The sequence below is a fragment of the Polistes fuscatus genome, unplaced genomic scaffold, assembly GCF_010416935.1.
Source record: "Polistes fuscatus isolate 324 unplaced genomic scaffold, CU_Pfus_HIC Scaffold7, whole genome shotgun sequence".
In the NCBI taxonomy this organism is placed as follows: domain Eukaryota; kingdom Metazoa; phylum Arthropoda; class Insecta; order Hymenoptera; family Vespidae; genus Polistes; species Polistes fuscatus.
In genome coordinates, this window is record NW_025113151.1 from 6,536,278 (window position 1) to 6,556,300 (window position 20,023).

General features: G+C 30.8%; 3 protein-coding genes and 1 long non-coding RNA gene across 8 annotated transcripts; 1 reads left to right on the forward strand and 3 right to left on the reverse strand.

The window, feature by feature from the left end:
* Positions 1–35: 35 nt before the first annotated feature.
* On the reverse strand, positions 36–5,847 carry LOC122523818 (transketolase-like protein 2). Of its 4 annotated transcripts, none has more exons than XM_043645690.1 (10): positions 5,559–5,624; positions 3,746–4,042; positions 3,559–3,650; positions 2,565–2,710; positions 2,292–2,481; positions 1,979–2,213; positions 1,753–1,896; positions 1,492–1,665; positions 1,173–1,388; positions 36–1,078 (listed from the first exon to the last, which is right to left on the reverse strand). In XM_043645690.1, the coding sequence occupies exons 3-10, from the start codon at positions 3,648–3,650 to the stop codon at positions 407–409; spliced, it is 1,869 nt and encodes a 622-aa protein (XP_043501625.1). In that variant the 5' UTR covers positions 3,746–4,042; positions 5,559–5,624; the 3' UTR covers positions 36–406. The 4 variants fall into 4 exon arrangements, with proteins under 4 accessions (XP_043501625.1, XP_043501626.1, XP_043501623.1 ...); XM_043645691.1 differs by lacking the exon at positions 5,559–5,624 and adding an exon at positions 4,269–5,348; XM_043645688.1 differs by lacking the exons at positions 3,559–3,650; positions 3,746–4,042 and having other exon boundaries at positions 5,559–5,847.
* Positions 5,848–6,447: 600 nt separating this feature from the next.
* Positions 6,448–9,931, forward strand: LOC122523819 (signal peptide peptidase-like 3). 2 transcript variants are annotated; one of them, XM_043645693.1, is made up of 8 exons: positions 6,448–6,766; positions 7,135–7,339; positions 7,578–7,643; positions 7,740–7,876; positions 7,963–8,267; positions 8,356–8,699; positions 8,838–9,263; positions 9,340–9,931. In XM_043645693.1, exons 4-8 carry the CDS (start codon positions 7,848–7,850, stop codon positions 9,406–9,408), a joined length of 1,173 nt encoding a protein of 390 aa, XP_043501628.1. In that variant the 5' UTR covers positions 6,448–6,766; positions 7,135–7,339; positions 7,578–7,643; positions 7,740–7,847; the 3' UTR covers positions 9,409–9,931. The 2 variants fall into 2 exon arrangements, with proteins under 2 accessions (XP_043501628.1, XP_043501629.1); XM_043645694.1 differs by lacking the exon at positions 6,448–6,766 and adding an exon at positions 6,781–6,884.
* A 4,137-nt stretch (positions 9,932–14,068) lies between these two features.
* On the reverse strand, positions 14,069–16,264 carry LOC122524177 (protein orai-2-like). Its single transcript, XM_043646279.1, has 2 exons — positions 15,320–16,264; positions 14,069–14,652 (listed from the first exon to the last, which is right to left on the reverse strand). Exons 1-2 carry the CDS (start codon positions 15,992–15,994, stop codon positions 14,161–14,163), a joined length of 1,167 nt encoding a protein of 388 aa, XP_043502214.1. The 5' UTR covers positions 15,995–16,264; the 3' UTR covers positions 14,069–14,160.
* A 41-nt stretch (positions 16,265–16,305) lies between these two features.
* On the reverse strand, positions 16,306–17,191 carry LOC122524178. The gene is made up of 2 exons (XR_006305491.1): positions 16,974–17,191; positions 16,306–16,389 (listed from the first exon to the last, which is right to left on the reverse strand). It is a non-coding gene; the product is annotated as an uncharacterized LOC122524178 (long non-coding RNA).
* Positions 17,192–20,023: the final 2,832 nt, after the last annotated feature.

The window sequence follows — 20,023 nt, forward strand, 5'->3', positions numbered from 1 at the left end:
TATATATATATACAATATAAACTTGTAAAAATATAATAGAAAATGTTTCTTTCGCTTATTATTTTCATGAATGTAGAAAATATACATATGGAGTAAAATACGATTTCCCATATATTAATTGACTCTCAATAACAACTTTAACTTATCTCTTTTTTTTAAGCTTTCCTTGACTTAATATTATGCATTGAAAAATTTATATTTCTATATAAATGATAACGTTAATAAACCAAAAATTTTACTTCATTAAATGAATTCTGAAATCTTTTTGCATAGAAATCTATAAATGTAATATATATATATATATATATATATATATATATAAATGAACACATCTCTTGTGACCAATGCCAATTCATATTATGACTATCAATAGAGAACAAATATATATATATATATATATATAAAATTACAACTTCAAAATATCTTGTATCGCAGAAGTGATCTTACGAGCACTAATACCATAGTTGTCAATTAAGACATTCGGAGGACCAGATCGTGGTACTTCAGGTACAGCAAGTTTTTTAACAATAATATTACGTTCCAAAGAAACGGCAGAAGTTACTGCTTCTCCTAAGCCACCTTCAGCATAATGATCTTCAACGGTTACGATTCTACCACCGGTCTCTTTAGCATTCTTAATAATTGTTTGTGCATCAAGAGGTTTAATAGTGAATGGATCAATCACGCGAACATTTATACCAGCCTTTACTAACTCGTCTGCTGCTTTTAGTGCTTCATGGATAGTTACTCCAGCACCGATAACAAGAACTTGATCTTTTGCAGTAGATCTCAATACTTTAGCTTTACCAGGGGCAAATGTTTCTTCGTTTTTATAGACAACAGCTGTAGCTGGACGCGAGGTACGAATGAAACAAATGCCTTTCGTATTAGCAGCTAATTCAACGGCACGTTCAGCAGATACAGCATCGCACGGATAAAATACTGTTGATCCAGGTACCGTACGGAACATTGCAATATCCTCCAAACCCATTTGTGATGGTCCATCCTCACCAATGGATACACCACAATGTGAACCAACAAAGTTTACATTCGTTTGAGAAATAGCTCCCATACGAATCTATATCATTAAAAATGAATAATGTTAATGGATTACATAAATCAGATATTTGACAGAATAATAATAATAATAAAAATAATAATGCAACTTTTACCTGATCAAAGGCACGTGTAAAGAATGTAGCAAATGCAGAAACAAAAGCAACAGTTCGATCTCTGCAAGCAGCACCGATGGCAACACCAACAACGTTTTGTTCGGCTATGAAACCTTCGATGAACCTACTTGGATCTACAGTCTTTATTTTCTCAGCAAAAGTAGAATTCTTGGTGTCGCCATCTAAAGCTATCACACGTGGATTATTCTTCGCTAGCTAATGAAAAGAAAAAATCACAAAACAAAATAAAATAAAAATAAAAATAAACTGTAGGTGTAATTAACCCCTGATATAAATAGACCAATATAAATAGACAAACCTTGGCAAGAGCAGTACCATAAGCTAATCTAGTAGCTACTTGTTCTCCGAGTTTATAACTTGGAGGTGAGGCCAATTTAACATTACTAATGTCTATTACGGGAGCATCGTCCACTAGTGGTTTCTGAGGGTGTAATCCCAAAGGACCAGAATTTTTTAAAAGTCCGGTCAAATACTAAAAATGAAATTAAACATCTAATCAATAAAACACAAACGATTATTATCAACGAATATATCGGTGATATAACTCAAGATATTATACCTGGGTTACTTCATTAGCTTTAGTACCAAGTGGCTTTCCATGCCAATTCTCTAAATCTTCAATATTAGGAAAATGTTTACCCTTAAATGTTTTAGCCAAAATGGCAGTCGGACGTCCCTTTGTATTTTGTGCTTCATGGAATGCCTAGAAGCAAAATTAATTTATTCATTTAAATATTAAAATTGTATATCGTGAGAATTTCTTATTTGTAAATTCATTTATATACCTTAGCAAGTTCTTCAACATCATGACCGTCAACGACCAAAGCGTTGAAACCAAAAGCTTCAAGTCTTTTACGATAAACTTCCATGTTATGTTGAAGAGAAGTAGGTTCACTTTGTCCCAAACGATTAATATCAAATATAGCGCACAAGTTATCTAATTTATAATAAGAAGAAAAATGCAATGCTTCCCAGATAGAACCCTCTGCTGCTTCTCCATCGCCAATTAAACAGTACACTCTAAGAAAAAAATAAAATTATAAACTTTTGCTAATGAGTAAACAGCTTAAAAAATAATTGGAATGTTATTATGCATACCGGTAGCTAGCCTTATCAAAATTCTTTCCCACATAAGCCATGCCTGCTGCAACGGAAAGACCTTGACCTAAAGAACCTGTTCCTACATCTATGAAATTGAGCCTCGGAGTAGGATGGCCTTCCAAATCGCTGTCAAACTTACGCAAGTTCAATAACTCGCTAGCAGGGAATAGACCAGCCTCTGCCCAAGCTATGAAGTAAAAAAAAATATTTTTGTAATTTTCTTTCATTCTATTAAATCACATTTTCAGTATCGTCATTATAATATTTTACCTGCATAAAGAATAGGCGCAGCATGGCCTTTGCTGAGTATAAATCTGTCACTACTTGGGTCACGTGGTGCAGATACTTTGTAACGCATCGTATGGAAGAATAGAACAGACATAATTTCTGCCATCGAAGAACATGATGTTGGATGTCTATAATAATAGAAATAAACATATTATTTCCCTAATTCTATTCTTCCTAATCAAGCAAACAACTAGACAATAAATACATTCCAATTATATAAATTACATAAATAATAAGAAAGGGTAGATAAGAAAGAGTTACAAAGAAAAAAATAGAAACTATCAAGGATCTTTATGCGAAGATCATATTTATATCTACAATCAGAAGTTCTTATCAGGGTCAAAGTGCTACTTATCTCACTGGCGTGATGTGTCAGGTCAAATAAAGGACATTAATTAGAGGATTGAAAATGCACATTAGTGTACCTAACACTAATAATAGTAATAATTAAACAATATAATAATAAAGAATAACGTAATAAAAAATTCGTAATCATATCGTGAGCATAACGAATACGAGGTTATGTATAACCTCGAATAAAAATAATTAAGTCAAGAAAGAAACAAGTATATATATTATAAATAAATCTATAAATCCTTTATAATTGTTACATATGCAAAATTATGCATAGATTACTATTTTTAGTACTCTCTTAATATTAATAATTATCGTGTTTAATACATACGTGTGAAAAACGACGAAACACATATAACGAACATCATGTGTGAATACCAATCAATTATTGTTTAAACAAGTATTACGTGTAATAAGAAATATAATTATAAAACAAATAAGAACGTTCTACAATCGAAGGATCTAATATTTATCGATAATTATTAACAAAATGACGTTCAATATAAGGGCGCGCGAAAAAAAAAACAACGAAACATCGTGAACGATAATTGCAAAAAAGAAAAACTATATTGGTTTACATGTAACATAAAAGATATTGTAATAATTGTAATTAAAAACAAACCCGCTTTTCGATGCCTCGGTCGCTTGTATGGAATGCAAACGAAGTTTAGTTGCTAAGTCCTGTAACTTAGTTACCTCCGTCGAAGATACCATCTTGAATTTTGGAGCGTTAACAAATTTTAACAAATGTATTCCACAAGAAGTATTGAATGACTAAAAGCCGGTAACAGATTCGACGAGTTACATACCTCTGAATTGTAAATTTCCCCTACTATTTCACTTTCCTACCACTGATTATACATTATTCGCTTACGTTAAACTGATCGTTGAACATCCGGTTTTACACGTACCGTTACAACAATTCATGATTTTAACGATTCTATATTTAGTATACACTTCAATATCAATTATTTTCCACTCATTTCCTTTTTTTCTTTTTACACGTTTTAGTCTAGTCATATTTGTGCAACAAATTACTAATTGTTTTTACTCGTCGATTTCATTTTACAGATTTATCGGGATTTAACTTGAAATTATGTTATTACCTAATAAATGTCAAATATCATTAATAAAAATCTGTATAAATTTGTAGAAAACACATAGTGATTTAAAGACGAAATTAATTATCTTTTTTTTACAGTATTCTCTTCGTATTAATATAAAAACAATTTATTAGTAAAAGAAAAAGAAAGAAAAAAGAAATTACTAAGCTAATTCGATGACTCGCATTTTCTGTCAAGTTGACTAAAAATGTGAAATTTCATTGCTTACATCGTAACTTCGCTTTTCGTATTTCAACAATATAATTTCAATTCTTTTTCAATTAAACATTTATATTTTTAAATCGTCTTAATTATATGAGACTGTAACACGTGATTTTTCATTTGCACGAGCATATCCATGTATTATGTATAAATATTACGTAACATATATGTACGAAGACACGTGGAAGTGAAATTCCATTGTTACGAAGCATTTTTTTTATCAAAAAATAATAAACTTATAAAAAAACGAGTTATTTTTTATCGTAAAAATATGGTAAAACCTTTATTGATGAGAAATGTTAATTATTATGGTAATTACATTCGTTAAATGATTCGTATATGCGCGTGCGCGCGCGCGTGTATGTGTAATGTCATTGTTAACTAATCTGGGAGAACACACACGATAATCTAGTGGTTTCTTTGAAACGATGAACATTGAAACGGTTTAAAAGTACGCATAAAAAATACGTTGCATTACATTGAAGTAATGACGTAATGTCTTGACACTCTTAAAAAATACATAAATACGATATAGGCTTTACAAGACTATTTTGATCCCGGTGGTCTCGAGAAAAAAACAAAATTATAAATGCAGAAATAAATATTACAAGATTTACTGAATCGAATAGGAACCAAATGAAATTTATACAAATAAAATATTTGTTGAACAAAAATTGTCTATCGTATAAAAAAAAAAAAGATTATATAGAGAGACTAAAAGAAAAGAAAGTGTACGTGCGTGTTTGTAACAATGCCGGTAGTATGAAAAAGTTTCTATATTCGCGACAAAAAAAAAAAACAACACAGAGATTTTCTATTCCAAGAAAATCAAATAATTCGCGATCCTGGGACTCGATATTTCCAGCATTCATTTCTATTATCGACGATATCTGTAAATGTGGCAGTAATTTCGCTTATCATACATATTGTCGTACGATTTCAAAGATGGATGCGCAAACAATTACTCTCTTAGCTGCTATATGTTACAAGGTGATGTTGGTTCGTTTCAATCATTTCTACCGCCCGTCACTTTTAATCCAGAATTGATTTTTCTAACGAGCGAAGGTCATTTTAACGACGACATACATTGCTAAGAAGAATAATTTATTGTCGCGATCTTTCACGATGACTCTGTATCTTTTAGGCGCGAAAGTTCCAAAATTTCAAGCATACCATATGATCGTCGATGAAAAAAATTAAAAAAAGAAAAAAGGTTAACGTAATCAATAATAAATGATTATTCTTTATAAATAATTCTTCGTTAAAATGCACATTATCAAGTATAAAAAATCCTTACCCAGATTTGCTAGCTTGTGTGGCCTCGATCGAATGAATCCTCAATTTATTAGCGATGTCTTTTAATTCTTGAATAGTTTTAGATTCCGGTTTATGATAACTCGCCATTTTTTCTAATTATTCTGTATTATTTCTCGTTAAAAGAAATTCAATTTATTTCGTAATTAGTGGAAAAGAAGAAGATTGGTTAAACACGACGTGTGCAACAAGTAGAGACCGCGCAAGCACGAGGAAGTAGTAAAACCGTGAACAGAGATAAGAACTCGAACTTCTAACTCGAATTGTCGTAATATATCGAAACTTTCCACTTTTAATGCAAGTAGATAGCGTTGCGAACGCATTGTCAAATGCATCATGGCGACATCATGGCGGCATTACGGCGATATCATGGCGGCATTACGGCGGTATCATGGCGGTATCATGGCGGCATCAAGGCGGATTTACATACATTTTTATTCAATAACAAAAACTATTATTTTTCTTTGATATTACAATGATTGTTTAAAAAAGAACAGTGTATACTTGTGAATAAATTATGTAATTTAATATATTTTTAACAGATTCGCGTATCTCAAATGCAAAACCACGTGTTGCATATTTGTTTTTTTCCTATCGCCAATCTTCGTATTTCCTATCTACATTATTATTTTTTATATTTTTCAATTAATCGTATATTAAAAAATATAAAGAGAAATCGTAAAAAAGTAAGAATAATGATAAAAAAGATATAATAGAATACAAAAGAATAATAGAAGCAATTTAACATTATAAGAATGCAATTTTAAGATTTTCGAAAGGAAAAGTTTAACAATTGTTAGTTATATATTGCCTAGTTAATTTGTACAATACATATGGATATAAAGAAATAAATATATTCTTTTAAAATAAATTTAACGAGATAAATAGTGCGAAAATTGTCAAATTTCTTTGTATTAAACGTATAGTGAACGCGGATTTTTAGCGAGGTGCGCCTGTCAAGAAACAGCAGTAGTCGCCAGTAGTCGGCAGCATTCACGAATGGTTGACCTGTACAGTTGAGTGTGCTGGTTGACCGATCGTGCGATAATAATCGCGCATTTCTCTCTTTACACGGATTGCAAACATTTATACTAACTCGATTGTTAAAATATATTGATCTTATGGGAAGTTGATAATATAAATGAAGGTGACGAATAGAATCGTTGATGGGCCAGGCATCACATCGGCCAGGTGAGAGAGTGAGAGAGTGAGAAAGAGAGAGTAAGAGAGTGAATGAGAAAGAGAGAGAGAGAGAGAGAGAGACAGGTGGATGGATTGAAGAAAATCGCCAGTCGAAATACAATCTAGGGTAAGGGAGTAGCAACCTCTTGGGGCCAGGGCCAGTCACGTGACCCCGTATGTTTACCAAAATGGTGAACACTCACCGTTCGTAAATTTGTATTTCGCTCCGTTATTTGATTGTCACTCCATTTCCAATTAAAATGACGTTCGTTAAATCTAACGAGAATAAACATAAATTCGAGTGATATTATCGTTCGTTTCTACATTCAACTTCACAGCTGCCGTTAATTTAACTTTCGATGTCTCTTGACACATAGATTTTCTTACCTTGTGCACTTGGTGGTGGTTTGGTAACGAGCAGTCGAGGAGTCGTGAGCGAAAGTTTGAAAGTAGAAGAAAGAAACTTGCTGCTATTGTTTCTTCGTATATTAACAAAGCCAAAACTCGTTTCGTGTACTCCGTACTACTACCTGAAAATGATTTTAATTATTAATGCTGATGACAACATTCTCCTGCAACACGGTAAAATGGCTGTCTTATTTATTTTCCCCCCATTTAATGAATGTTTTTATTTTTAACTTTGCATTGATAACCCTATATTTTTTTTCTTTTTTTAAAAAGTTTTTTTTATTCTTTACTAGTATGTTATATAATCTTAACCAATAGAAATACGCGTATGTAACTTAGTCGTGTTCTTTGTTGTTTTTAATTTTCCTTAATTTTTTTACAATAGCAAAAGAAATAATTTATTTTTCTCTAGGTGGTGACTGAAGTCTCAAGCGGCCTAATTCGCTTTGCCAATAATGTTTAATGTGATGTGTGATAGGTAAATATTTGTTGTTCTTTTCAATTTATTAATTCGATTATGACAGATTATGAAAGTGGTAGTATCTTTTGGATTAATTCATGGTTTTCTCTACAGATGATCTATGATATAGGTTAGTGCAAATGGAAAGTACATTAAAAGACGTCTAAATGACACAAAGTGTCTTAGCATAGCGCTGTGTGCTACGGCCAAGCATTGCTAAACATGGCCACGTATCAAGTTGACTATCAGTGGTTAGTTTTCTTCGCATGCAAAGAAGTTGCATTTACAAATCTTATTTTATTAATTTATGCATTCTAACTATATTTATGGTTTTTAGGGCTTACTCTATAATGGATTCATCTAGGATATCCACTTTCCTAATTTCAATTCTACTGATAGTCTATGGCAGTTTCCGATCCTTAAATATGGAACAGGAAGCGAAAGAAAGAGAAAAAGAAAAGGAACGTAATGGGATGTCGAGTACTAGTGGTACTGGAAACACAGGTGGTGCTAACGGAGGAAGAATCCAAACCTTAGATACAATGCATGCTCTCTGTCTACCTCTTGGTGCTTCCATTTCTCTACTCGTCATGTTTTTCTTTTTTGATAGTATGCAAATGCTCTTAGCAATATGTACAGCAAGTAAGTTTACCTATAGTTGTCTTTAAGAACATTTTATTATTGGTCAATAGAACAATAACATAAAAAATATATTTCATTATATTTCTAGTTATAGCTACAGTTGCTTTGGCATTTCTTCTACTACCCATGTGTCAATACATAATTAGACCCTGCACAGATGGCAATAAAATTTCCTTTGGTATTTGTGGAAGATTTACAGGAGCAGAATTACTTTCATTTTCACTCAGCGTGAGCATAGTATGTATATGGGTACTGACAGGACACTGGTTGCTCATGGATGCAATGGGCATGGGCCTCTGCGTAGCCTTCATTGCATTTGTTCGATTACCAAGTTTAAAAGTATCTACTTTGCTATTAACTGGACTTTTGATTTACGATGTATTCTGGGTCTTCTTTTCGTCCTATATATTTAGTGCAAACGTAATGGTTAAGGTAAGTCACTTAAATTGTTTTCTTATCATAATAATCAAATAAGCATGATTTCTATTTAGTCAAAGAATCATAGACTTTTAAATTTTCAAAATTTTGTCTTTAAGGAGACACAATTTTAGGTGTTATTACTTTTCGTAGGTAGCAACTAGACCTGCTGATAATCCAGTAAGTCTTGTCGCCAAAAGATTGCACTTAGGTGGTGTAGCTAGGGAAGCTCCAAAACTTCCTCTACCAGGAAAGCTGATGTTTCCTTCGATGCATCAAGCGGGACATTTTTCGATGTTAGGTCTTGGCGATATTGTTATGCCAGGGCTTTTACTCTGCTTTGTGTTAAGATATGATGCATACAAAAAGAGTCAGCTCTTGCCTGGTGGTTGTGAAACAGGAGTTCCACCCCCACGACACTTTAACCGTATTAGTTATTTCCATTGCTCCTTGATTGGCTATTTTCTTGGTTTACTCACTGCTACTGTAAGCTCTGAGGTGTTCAAAGCTGCACAGCCTGCCTTATTATATCTTGTGCCCTTTACTCTTCTGCCACTACTGACGATGGCTTATTTAAAGGTATATTTTAAGCAGATTATTTTTTATCATTTACATTTACGTATATATACTTTAGAATTCGATTATAATTTTTTAGGGAGATTTACGTCGGATGTGGAGCGAACCATTCATATCTCAACAACCTTCTATATACATGGAAGTTTGACAAGAGTCATGGCTCTTGAAAAATAATTACACAAGATTCATTGTCATTGAAAATTTAGAGTTCTGGTCTTTATCAGTATCATTTTAAGTAAGTAAGATTTTCCATACATGACACATTCACGGTTTTTTAATATCCATTAATTCATGAGAAAAACTGACGACATATTCGACGACTAACTAGAACATTAATGTAGTGCACCTACAAATTTATCTTATATAGAATTAATTTTCACGGACAAAAACGTAACGTTAAGAGTGGAGTACCGGTTATGCACAAGTTGTCTTTCCTTTTTCGTTTTTGTCTCTTTCTATCTTTGTCTTTTTTTATACATTTTTTTATACATTAAAATAAGGCAAAGAAATATTTTTTTTAAATGTATTTTCCGAAATACCAGCCAATACTCGTATTTTGTCAGCATTCTTTATATGTATCTTAAAGTTGTTGGTGTCAAGTATGAGTAGACTACATGTGGTAGATGAAATTGACAGTAAATAATAAATATTCGAAAATTTCTTAGATATGCTAAACTATAAATGTTATTAATTGGAAGATTGATTTTTATTTGTTTCATATTTTCAATTTTATCGATGTTATTATAATTATTATAATTATTTACTTTTTATTTTTTACGAGAATGTATGTACAAATTGAAAACATTGAAAAAATTAATCTGGAAATATAAATGAGAAATACTTATTAGTCACTCCACTCTATTATATTGATGCTTCTTCAGCTGCAAAAATCATTGCGTGTAGAATAATTATTTTTTATTTAATATTTATGGAGCATCAGATGAATTGTACGTAACGTCGAGTTACGATTGAACTAGTATAAAATTTTGTTTAAAAAATTTTAATCGAAAATTCAGTGAATATGTGTGAGTAGGTTGTGACTTTATTTGAGATTAGGTTAGTAATATAGGGAAAAAAAGCAATGTTTATGTAAATATATCATTTTCATAATTTAAAAGAAAAAAAAGGAAAAAAAAAATACAACAACAGAAAACTCAGAGTTCCAGTTCGCTTTGGCATTGTGAATAAGCTTAAATTATAGAATTTTCTTTCTTGTTCGTTGAACGATACAGAAATTAAAAAATGTTATTTAATTTAAAAAATTAATCATAATATGAAAATAACATAATTAAAAAGACGAACTGTATATTTGGGTTTTTATTCCGAAGTATACCTAATTTTAAAGAAAAAAATAAATTCTTTGAGATAGCTTCCTAAGCTCTTGCTATGGATAGGATACTTGAAAGACTTTATATATGTTTATTTAAAGACAAGACTGAAAATAATGTGTATAAAAAATCAATTTATCGAGAGATTTTTGAAGAAGAAATTTTCTTTAAACCTTTTTTTGCCCGCATCAACAATTTATAACATAGTAGGTTGACATAGTGTAATGCTATAATACATAATACTACATTAATGCAGTATAATACGATATAGTATAAAATAGTATAATATAATACACAGTATGCTATGACACAATATAATAAACAGATCAAATCATTCGCGATTTCATACAGATTAAATAATCAGTGTTTATCAATTGAACTTACATTACGTAAAGCAAATGTATATGACATTAACAATTTTATCTTATATTTCCTTAAAACATATATATATATATATATATATATATGCTATTATACAATATATTATGTTATTATATATTGTAACAAATGTTGAAAGATTTATTTGTATATCATGATTCTAGAGTTTAATTTTACGTTTTCGAAATAAGTATATAATTTTGCCAAGATTGTTAAAATGCGTTTAAATCAATCGCGTTAATTAAATATACATGATACGCGTTGCAAAGGTCTCCTGAAAGACAATTGCGAATATCGAAGAACCTTTTTAAATGTAAGTTATTATTATTCGTGCACTTTTGCGTACGATATATCTGCAATATTGATATAATTAATATATCGAGCGGTTCGGCACGCTTCCTTCTGAGCGCACCTTTATATTTTTTAAACAGTACTTCCTTACGTTCGTAAAAAAGTAACAGTAGTAGTAAGCGATAAATTATTTTGTACAGTAGCAACGTAAACCAAAAAGTATTTCATTTTCTTCCTCATATGATTGTTATTGCATATGTGGTTTTTAAAATAATAAGAATAAAGAAAAAGAAAGAAAAAAAGAAAGAAAGAAGAAGAAAAACTAATGAGAAAAAAGAAGAAGAGGAGGAAAAGAAAAAATACGATGGGCGCGTTATTTGTTATTTATGCAAATAAAATAATTAGAAGAAGAAGGAGAAGATACGTTTTAAAAATAGCCTCGCCATGCGAACAAAAAAAATAAGCATTGAACAATTATCGAGATATAATCGTGAAGAATTATAATTTCAGTTTAACGATAAATATACATAATAATATGTATTAGAAATGAAATAACACTCATTCTCAATTTGCTTCTTTGATGGTGTTTTTAGCGATAGATCCAAAGTGTCTAGTTGTGAAAATATTTTAAATTAAATACACTTTTTGGTACATAAATTATATATATATATATATATCATTTTTGCGTAATATTAATCCGACACTTTTCCTGTTTTCTGTTTATCATCATCATCACCATTATCATCATCATCTCATCATCATCATCATCTACCTGTCCATAGCACAAGCAAATTTTTTCTGTTTTTTTTTATCATTATAATATATCATACGTTATCAAAATATAATGCATCGTCTTCAATCGGGATCGTGTTCTCGATAGATAATAATTTATTTCTCTCTACGAGTATTTTTCGAACTTGATTTTTTTTATACTATATATCGATAGCACTTATATGTGTAATATGATTAAAAGAAAAGTAACAGAAAAAAAAATATCTACATATATATATATAAATATAGAGCATAAGTTGAATATTAATCATTTAATTGTGTAAATATATATGTAGATATATATATATATATATATATATCTATAATATATTAATCTAAGAATATTTAAATTTACATCACGAATTTCTTTCCATTCTTAAAAATAAGATCTTAATCTCTTTGAAAATATGTATTCCAAGCATATTTTTCGATTACCATTTGAGATATATATATATATATATATATATATATATATATATATATACATGTACAGGGTGTCTAGAGTTTATTGAACCAGATGATCTCGGCGTATTCTATGCACGAAAATAATAACACAAGTATTATATAAATACAGGTAATTTAATATTGCATTCAAAAGTTAAGATGTAAATGATAAATATTCGTGTTTACTCGGTAAAACGGGGAATTGTCTTTAAATTTCCGATCGTTTATGTTTATCTATTCTTATGCTTTTCTATGTTGTTTACTATTCCCAAGTGATTTTTGTAATCCCAATCAATATCAATTCTCTTTAAGTTTTCTCCTCGGAATGCTAACAACAGAAATATCGAAAGTACTTTCATATCAAGAATATGGGAATATTTATTACACGTATAATTTGTACAAGATACATTCAAACGTGCATTCGCAATTACGTGATGGTGGTCGGCACTTTGAACGAGAAGAAAAATATTAGGTGATTCGCCAATTTGTATAATAACTTTTGAATAAAACTTTAAATAAGAGATCTATATTTGTATGACATTTTTGTTTTTAATTTTTCGTGCATAGAAAAAGCCGACAGATATTGGCTGAAAAGAATCTCAGGCACCCTGTATATATTGCTCGATCAGATATAAATAATTTAATTAATAAAAAAATCTATCTCCGCAATTAGAAAGAGATCCCTCCCTGTCTCCCCCCCCTCTCTCTCTCCCGTGTAATTTTTTTTATCAATAATTAAGCATTTATAACATCAGTGTTTATATTTCATTGTTCTCTCATCTTGATATTAATTTCATTCGTAAGATATGTTATTTTTTGTATAAAAAGAGGAAGGAAGAAAGAAGAAAAAAAATAATCGAATATTATATAAATTAAATCGATTTAATCACAACTTAGATTACGATACGATAATGGAAAATGCGTTATGTATAGTCAGGTATATAAATTATATATATATATATATAGCGAACGAACTTTAGTTTTCGTAGGAAACAGCGATATAATATAATTACGATTTATTATGGACCTTCATGCTAAGTCTAAACATTTGATCGACGAGAACAAAAACCCGTTCATTATGTAAATTAAAAGGAGAAGATAAAAAGATTCATATATTTATGTATATATATGAAACACAAAGGCGCAAAATGATTCTTCAGTTATTTTTTTTTAAATCCAAAGTCAACAAAAATGAATTTATAGATACGTATGACGTAAACCTACAATAATCATCATGTTTCAACGAAGAATTGAAAATTAAATCGCGCAGTAGAAATTAAATATCATACGATATAATAAAAATATTGAATAAAAATAAAACAACAAATATTTTGCGCCCCTACATGTTTCGTTGCAAATTTCGATTCTAAACGTGTACATCGACGTGTACATTTGTTTATTATATATAACGATGCATAGCCATTTTCCTTTACTGGCTGTGTTAAAAAAAAGTAATTGATTAAATGTTTATTAATAATGTTAATTAAACAGATTTATACGTGTACTTTCTTCACCACTACTACGTTTAGAAACGATCGTTCTCGAAAATGGAATTATTAGATTCGATAGGAACATTTAACTTGGTTCTATAAAAAAAAAGAAAAAAAAAAAGAAAAAATAAATAAGTCAAAAAAAGTTTCGTTGTTTAAAAGAAAAGAAAAAAATAGATTATCTATTGGCATTCGTTATTACACCGTAGAATGATTGATTGTTGCATTGTCCAAGTTTCGCTTGATACTTTCTAATTCTTTCATATCCGATATCGATGTTTCACATTTGTAAACAACGAGGGAATGATAAAAGTGAACGGCAAAGGCTACGAATACTATAAGTACAGGTATTACTATAACAGTACTGGCAGTAGCAGCAGTGAAGGAATAATCCCAAAATTTGACCCAACAAAGTATCGCTATTTCTACTAAAAATAAAAACAATCCTAATACTGTAGAAAATGCCCAGGCCAATTCGATGAAGCCGCGCATTCTTTCGTGCGGGGATTCTGTTACCAGACGCGACACTTGTAATTTACTTATAGCTTCGACATTTGGTAAAAGATACGTGCTTATCATTAATGCAAAGATGTGCACTGATACCAATACCGTCGTGCAAACCGCAAACATAACGAATAGCCATTCCGGTACCGCAGTTGGATCATTTATTTGTAGTTCTACCATTGCGACCTGAAGCAGAAAAATATTCAACGCAAATTTAATAGATACGAAAAATACGAGAAAAAGAAAAGAAAAGAAACAAAATGAGCTAAGAAATATGGGAATATAATATATTTACGACCTTTCATTCTTCTAATTAGTTCTTATTTTTTTAAATTTAGATTTTATTTTCTTTTTTCTTTTTTACGATTCATGTGATATGACTAAGGTATGCTAAGAGCGTCAATCTTTTTATGATTGTCGAGTAGGTAAAAGCTTAATCACATATTGCCGCTATCTTCTTCTCTCAATGTCGATTAAAATGAATTTTTCAACATAAAATAATTCTTACTAATAATAACGAAATATATATATAGAAGAAAGCGGCGTTCATCTTGCATAATCAGAGATCAAACTTAAAGATCATACACGGAATTGTCGTTGATGTTGATTTAATGATTTTCAGGAAACGTTGTGTAATCGGTTAGAATGATAGAGACTTTGTTCGTGGTAACATATTTTCAACGTTTTCTCTATTTCTGATGATAAATAAAATAAACCAATTTGAAGATTTGTCATTAGAGGCAATTTATTATGAAATCATCATAATAAATAAAGTAAAGAATGTGTTGTAAGAAAAAAGATAAGGAGATACGATATTTTTCCTATCCATTAATTAGATGGGAAAGAAGCTTACCATTGCAAAACCACTTAAAAGTTCGGACGTAGTCGCGGTTGCTTTTAGTTTTGCTCTGCTCATGTGCAATCTTCTCCAGGAAAGTCCTTGCGGTCCGTCCTGTTCCTCGATCGAAGGGGTTGTAACGAGTGGTAAATTTGTATGAGAAATTTGCGATCCGGTGCAGGCGCAACAACACGTGTTACACGGTTGTACAATACCCCCAGATGTACTAGCATAATTATTCGAATTTGAAGGCAGATAAAAATGGGAGGGTGGAGGTGTTCCTGCAATGCTCGATCGCATATCCAACGTGACATATTTGCTCGCTCTGTTTTTAGCCGATAATATCAATTCGCTTTGCGCCGAGTTAAGCGTGTTATTCTTTGGATTGTAATTAGAAAAATTCGATTCGCTTATCTGATATTGACTATGCTTCGGCAAATGCAACGTAGACGTCGAACGTTGCTGTTGCTGTTGTTGCTGCTGCTGTTGTTGTTGTTGTTGTTGTTGCAATCCACCGTAATAAGATTTATGTCTCCAATTTGATTGAGATATATCGCTTTGCGTCGATTTATTCGATTTACCGATTACAAGTTCTACCGGATAATTTTTCGCCCCCTTCTCGTATTCTATACGATCTAGGCTTGTTACGCTTTTAGATTTAACGATCGATCCTGAGTTATCTCGCGACATTACGCTAATCAGTCAATTTGAATTTTCTAATGTTAGCACATTTTCTTCATTTCGCACATTAACACAATACCCACACCTACAAATTTCTACAATCGGTAGCGAGTTCGGCGCTACTTAGACGTAAACTGAGAAGATCTCTCTTCTTTACGACTACCTCGAACGACTACTAGTGGGATAGATCGGTGCTTAAGTGTATACGTCTACGTCACGATGTATTTCTGAATCATAACAATAGTATTAATCGTTTTCAAGCTATGTCGATCGCATAATAACCGAGTACGCCGATCCTCCTCCTCCTTCTTCCTTTTTCGTTCTTCTTCGTTCTTATCCTTTTATCCTTCAGAAACGAAAAGTCTATTCCACTATTCATTCGGATATGGTAGATTCGATGAAACCTACGTAAGTATTTGCATATACATATATAAGTATGCATATATCTAATGTTTACTACGGAAATTCCTTCTGATTTTCCTCGTTATTTTTTATACGATATATTCAAAGAAAATAAAAAGAGAAAGAGAGTAAATAAACACCTAACGAAGGCTATTTGTATTCTAACCGGATCACTTCTACTTACCCCGAAGTAAATAGCAAGCCCAAAGAAAATAACCACATTATTATTTATGAAAAGAGAATCGTTCTTCTTCGTAATACATAAATGTTACACGACATTCCTACGTAATCAACCCGATTTCCTACGATGGAACAATACAATTGGTTTTCTAAAAAGTCTATCGGAAATAAGAAAATATAAACTTATAATGAGACGATTTTAAAATGCATCTAAAATTTTCTATTATTCACATGATTATACTCGAATGAGCATTTTTATGATTTATAGAGATTTTAATTTACATATTTATATTATTTTATCGAGGAAAATGAAAATTATCAATCTATACATTATTTACATCTACGTTTGTGTGCATGCGTAAGTGTAAATGCAAGGGAAAAGGTTTAACATTTCTATCCTACTTACGTTTCCTTGATCTTTAATAATCCAGCCAAGCAAACAGGTATTTCCAGATTAATTTACAAATCTGTCTTGGGTAAAAAAGTCCCCTTTTTTATCTACCCAGATTAACTTTAGTTACTACCGGGTCCACCAGTGAGCGATAGTAGGTACTCAAACGCGATGACGGTACAATACTATCAAAGAATATAGTATTCTATATGATAGTATATGATATATTCTTTGATAGTATATATAGTATAGTTATATATATATATATTGTAATATAATTTTAAATAATTATTTTTAATTTTTAGTGTATAAACATGTGTGTGTGCCTTCAGAAATGCATTTATACAAATATTTTAGAATGAAGCAATTAAAAACGCTCAAATAAAAAGGAATCCAGAAGGTTTGATGATAACTCCAACGATGATCACCTGTAACAAGAAAAAAACTATATTAATCATACAATCAAGTGATAGAATAGCCTAACATATAAGTAGTCCAATTTAAAGATGCACTTTTCATTTGAATACCTTATTTACTTTTATTAAATCTCTATTTACCGTTTGTAAAATAGAATTAAATTAAAACGCGTGATTTTACATTAAAAATATAATTAATTAAGAAACAGGAAAAGTACAAATATTATAATAAGTTACTAATATAAAAATATTATCCTATTAATTATTATAAAATACTTTTAAACTACGTTATATATAAAAGAAAAATTGCAAATTTAATAAAATACAATAACAGTAAAAAATCTTAAAGGCGAAACAATAAAAAAGAAATGACTGATGTAATATTTACTGAACGTTATTTAAACTTCTAAATTTAATAATACGAGAATTTTAATATTTTTGACTCTAACTAACAAAACTTATGCATCTTCTGGACAATTTAGACACAGATTTGGCGTGCCAAGGAGATGGAATGGTCCATCATCTCCAATTACAACTACAAATTAATGACGAGCAAGCAAGTAACATAATAAAATATAAAATGTGACTAGAGAACTATTCTCGAAAATTTCGAACTTGCTGTTGAACATTTGAAAATAGCTCAATAGTCTATGTAGTTGCCCTCTTCAGCCACATTTAAGTGGGGGCCTCTTCGGCATTTAGCCTCTTCTTTCTTCATGCCCTAAACTCTGCTGTGAGGCTTTTTCTAAACGTATTTTACAATAAAAGTCGTATAGTTATATTTACTCGAATGCCTCAACAGATATTTGATCTAATCGATGAACCTATTATTAACACTTTGCATTTAAAAAATTCAATAGTATCAAAATAAAGCAGAAACTTTGTCATACACACATTTTATGATCTTACTTTTTTACTCGACTACTTTTATCTTCTATCTTTACTCTACTTTGTATTTACTATACATATAAAACAAATGAAGTATTCAGTAGGAATTACTAAAGAGCAAAGCGTTAATATACTTAATATTAAATAAGCATCCAACGTATTCAGCAATCTTCACATTTTCGAAAAAAAATTAATTTTTAAGAAAACGCAAAGACTTTCGAACCGTTCGATACTGATTTATATCTCACAGTACAGAGTATCAGCAATATATGGAAAAAATAAAAGAAATATTTAAATGAGATAAATGAATCTAAAGGTTGCTGAAACTTTGTATAATATCCGGAGAAGAAATTTTTGTAATTTTCACTCCTGAGTGAAAATTACAATCGCGCGACTTCTCCGGTCTCTACCTACTTACAAATTAAATAAACATTCACACCTAAGTATGCTACCTGCCTGTATATTGGCAATATCTAAAAAGATCAAACATACGTACATACCCACCCACTCACTCCACGATTCTCTCACATACCACCAGGGTGCAAAAGTCTAAACTAGAGAGCATGCCCCGGGGCACCTCCGACACCCTAGTTCAAACGCGTGTTTTCTAAACTTATGGGAGTACGTACCAATGCTGTAATCGTCTGTCAAGGCTAGTGATTATTGCAAAAATGACTAATGCAAAAATACAAGTATACACTAGTATATATTGCATACTAGTTATATACGAGTATATCATAGTTTCCACAAATAAATGCGGTAACTCTACTATTCAAAACGATTTTATTACAAAAAAAAAAGTAGAAAAATTTAATATAAATATAAAATATAGAAACACTCGTATTTGTCATATCACACGTGATATGTAGAAGTAGTGTTCTCAGTATTAAATGATGTATTAATTAAAAAATATCGCGAAACGATGTACAAAACACTTTACCTAATACCCACACAGGTGTAAAGTACATCGTGCAATCACTAGCACAATGACAGCCGCCAATAGGGGAAAAACTTAAAACTAAACCTATACTAACCGTTTCTCACCCATACGAGTAACACCTGGGCACACGCATAGATGAGAACGCAGAAAGTACAGGGGGGAGAAACGGGAGATTAGTATATTAGAAGCTGAAAATCCTGATCTAAAAAACATGATTAACATATATATATATATATGAACACATAAAAACATTTTATTTTATAACATATATCAAAACATTTTATTTCATTTAAGCGGGCTAAGACTTTACAAGTCATTTGGATTTGACTTTTTGATTATGCAAAAATTGCTAAATTTAATTTTTTAATATTTATAATTTTAAAAGAGAAAAATAAATATATAAACAACCTCGGACGACTCCTTTCATTAAGTTGGCTGTTCTAATAAAAGAACTGGGCTTTGAGCCACCACTTAACTGCTAGAATCTATCCGTCGCGAATGAGTTTGTCTTCTTGCTCATTTATTTATAATATCGAAGTATCGATATATTAAAATTAATCGCGATTAGATAAACTAAGTACGAAGCAATGCATGTAAGACATTTATTACATGCTTTTCTGGACAAAAACGAGTAAATAAATGCTCGATTTCACCACTACTAACCACGAACAAAACACGTAATAAAAAAGAAAGTGCATTTATTAATTGCATTATTAATTAAATGAATTTAACCGGTGAGACAAGAAAACCTATCCTGAACTAATATAAAATATACAATACAATATACAATATAATATACAATTTTCATGAGTAACTCCTAG